General features: G+C 39.6%; 1 protein-coding gene across 1 annotated transcript; it reads left to right on the top strand.

Moving 5' to 3' along the window:
• The first annotated feature begins 246 nt into the window (after positions 1-246).
• dand5 (DAN domain family, member 5) lies at positions 247-2,886 on the top strand. The gene is made up of 2 exons (XM_059333899.1): positions 247-1,053; positions 2,236-2,886. Exons 1-2 carry the CDS (start codon positions 571-573, stop codon positions 2,533-2,535), a joined length of 783 nt encoding a protein of 260 aa, XP_059189882.1. The 5' UTR covers positions 247-570; the 3' UTR covers positions 2,536-2,886.
• The last annotated feature ends 581 nt before the right edge of the window (positions 2,887-3,467 follow it).

The raw sequence follows: 3,467 nt of genomic DNA, 5'->3' as shown, positions 1-3,467 counted from the left end.
TAATGTGACTAATGGGAGATTAGGCAGAGTTCTCCCCCACCCTTATCAAAACAAATGAAGAAATGTTTTTTTTGAAGAGTTCTATTTACATCTCTTTTAGCGCAGGTCAACTACATTTTAAAGCACTTATGATAAAACAGAATAAAAAATAATCTGTATCCATGGAATCAATTTATTTTGAACTTCAAGGTTCAAACTCTTTCTTCAGATGTTATTTTTTATGACACTGTTTTTTTTTTTTTTTTACGTTCACCTTGAAACTGAAATCCTCTCAGTCTGGCAACCATCCACGACCTGGAGTTTTAAGCTTGGTGTGATGTCTGGTCTGGTGTGGGAATTGCGACACCTTGTTTGCGTTAAAACACAGGTGAGAACTGGCAGCAACCTATATAAAAGACCCCCTCCTTGTCACTGACTGCAGCACTGACAGCAAGGTTACCCTTTGGAACCTTGGACCACCAGACAAACTTTGAAACATTTATTTTAGTTAACTTTTGCTGTAACTTATTAGTTGTTGTTTTTTTTTATTGCATATTTTGTATATTAAGGACCACCACTTTTTGTCAGAGAATGTCTTTCCCTATCAGCCTCGTCTTTTTGTCAACTTGGTCAGCTGTAGCTTTTACATTCCCTCACAATACTTTTGACAGCATTATTAAAGGGTCAAGAGTTGAATATGAATCATCTGGCAGCGGACCGGATGAACCTGTCCGGGGAATAGTGAAGGTTGTGCAGCTGGACCCTCGTTCCCTGGCTCAGTCAGGGTTCTTCAGAGGGGGACTGACCTCCAGAAGAGCCCCCTCCCTAAGCTCCAGACTGTCCTTCCCTGCTTTCTTGTCTCACGGGCGTCCTGGTCCAGCCTCGGCCCCCAAGACCCCAGTGAGTCCACTGCACCACCTGAACCCAAAAAGCCCCACTGAGATGGGACTGAAGAAGAGGCAAGGCCTGCAGATGTGGCAGAGAGCCATAAATAAAGGAGAGAAGAAGAGCATGTCCCTGCCAGTCAACCTGAAGGACACTAAGCAGACGTGTGCTGCTGTACCTTTCACACAGGTAAGAGGTTTTTATATCATGTGTTATACCACAAATTGTTTCCAAATCGATGTCTAGATACAGCAGAACAACAGCATTAAATTGAGCTATTCTTTACACAGTCAACTAGAAGATAGCAGGGGTGTAAATCACACATTTTTTATCACAATATGATTTATCAGCCTTTTTGACAACAATATGATATGCTGTTTTCACAACGTCTGCCAACGATAACATTTCAATTTAATTGAGGGGCCCGTAATCAATATGACATTATATAATATGCCCATTTAACACAGTCAGTTATAGTTCATTTATATCAGCACACAAAAAGCAACGTAGATATGATTTGACAATTTTTATTACTGAACATGAATATCCTCCTTTTCTTTTCCTTTCTCCTTTACCTGCCATAATCTGCCTGCTGCTAGGTTACAAGTTTGGCTGCATGATTTGGAAAATGTATTATGTTAATAATGCATAATTGCAGTAATTTCAACTGATACTGATATTTTGTTATGATTCAAGATACAACAATGAATAATCATTTTTGTATCATTGTTCTCATTTTCATTAAAAGACGTATTAAAAATGATAATAGTGTGTTTTAGAAAAAAATTGTCTATGAACTACAATTTGTAGGCAAGGACGCAAGATATTCAGTTTACAACCCTTATTCCAAAAACATTGGGACGCTGTGAAAAACATTAAAAAACAATGATCTGCAAATCCTTTGTAATGCATATTCAATTTAATACAGCACAAAGACAAGATTTTTAATGGTCAAACTGGGAAAACTTTGTTTTTGTTAATATGTACACTTCTGAAGTTCTGAATTTGATGCATTCTTTTTGTAGTTTTGTTTTACATAGTGTCACAACTTTGAGTGAGGGCTGTAAGATGATTTGAAACAGAAAAGCAGAAAATAGTGGAGCACCTAAAAACATATTCTGCAATTTTTGCATGTAAAATTACTTCAATCAACTATAAAATAGTTGCTGATTATTTTTCTGTCAACTAATCAATTGGTCAACTAACTGTTGCTCTATAAAAGAGGTGTCTGTTTACTCATAAAGCTGATTATGCCTTCAGTGGAGGATTTGCGGTGATAGTGTGGAGTTACATGAATACACATTGTTGATTTTTATACCCTCGGAGGTAAATGAACTCTGACATTGATGCCCCTCTCTGTCATCCTCACAGCGTGTGACAGCAGACGGATGCGACACAGTAACATTGCACAACAAGCTGTGTTTCGGCCAGTGCAGCTCCCTGTTTGTCCCATCTGAAGGGGAGTTTGCAGGGCTGGGATTCGGGACGGGGGCCCTCCACCACCGGGCACCCTGCTCCCGCTGCGCCCCATCCAAAGCGCACACTGTGACTGTGCCCCTGCGCTGTGGAGCCGAGGTCCGGGAGAAGCGAGTGATGGTGGTGGAGGAGTGCAAGTGTGAGACGAGCCGAGAGGAAAAGATCGCTGAGGCTGCAGCTTCCACACACCTGTAACTGTGTCACATTTACTGCAGTTTAAATCAGTAAATAGAGGGATTTGTAAAGATTTTCATTTGGACACTTTTATTCTTCGACAAATCACAGCCAAGATATGGACTTTCATTTTCTACGTGATGATTGTTTAGACACTTGTAATGAATATTTACATATGTATTGTATTTGTTTATGAGCCTGAATGTGTTATTCAGAGTAAAACTGTGACAAAATGACCTATATTTTGGTCATGCAATTATTTTGTTGCAACAGATGGAGCGGTCCACACTGGACTTGTGTTACTGTTAAAAAAAAATGTGTTTAGAATAATCTAAACTGAAATATTGTGATCTGTAATATTGTCATTAAAATGTCCTATTTGTCCACATTCCTTTTGCCTGGCATTGCTAATTAGTTTTCTGCCAACACTAGTTAGATTTACAAGTGCAATTTAGTTTGCATGCAAAGCTCAAGTTAAAACATGAAGAGCATTTGTTGTTTTTTTCCACCCACTCTCGTATTCAAGTGCTCAAGTGTCAGCTCCTATATTTTATTAAAAAGCCTTGTTCCACCGACTTTTAGCACATAGCACTTACATCTGAAAGCACCAAACTAGAGAGCAAACGAGCTATTGAGCACGGGTACTTAGCAGTAAGCAAACATAATTGTTTCAGCATGGACCCCTGAATTATGTATAGGAACCACCTATTCTCATGCCCAATCTCTTTTCAGTGTAGTTGTGGGAATTTGAACATCATTCACCGCAGATGCACTTGAGCGAGTGGGCATGTGTGATTATGTGCGTATGTGCTTTTTTTCAGTTAGGGCCCATAAAACCTATTATTCATTTATATCCTGGCACCTGGGCCTGGTAAAGTGAACTCATCCCACACATCCCTACATACATTCCCAGAGGAGCATAAAGAAGGGGGCTCTTTACGGTGCCTTGGCAT

The sequence above is a fragment of the Centropristis striata genome, chromosome 1 (assembly GCF_030273125.1).
Source record: "Centropristis striata isolate RG_2023a ecotype Rhode Island chromosome 1, C.striata_1.0, whole genome shotgun sequence".
Taxonomy (NCBI): domain Eukaryota; kingdom Metazoa; phylum Chordata; class Actinopteri; order Perciformes; family Serranidae; genus Centropristis; species Centropristis striata.
Note: the sequence above shows the minus strand (reverse complement) of the source record. Positions and strands in the feature narration are given on the sequence as shown.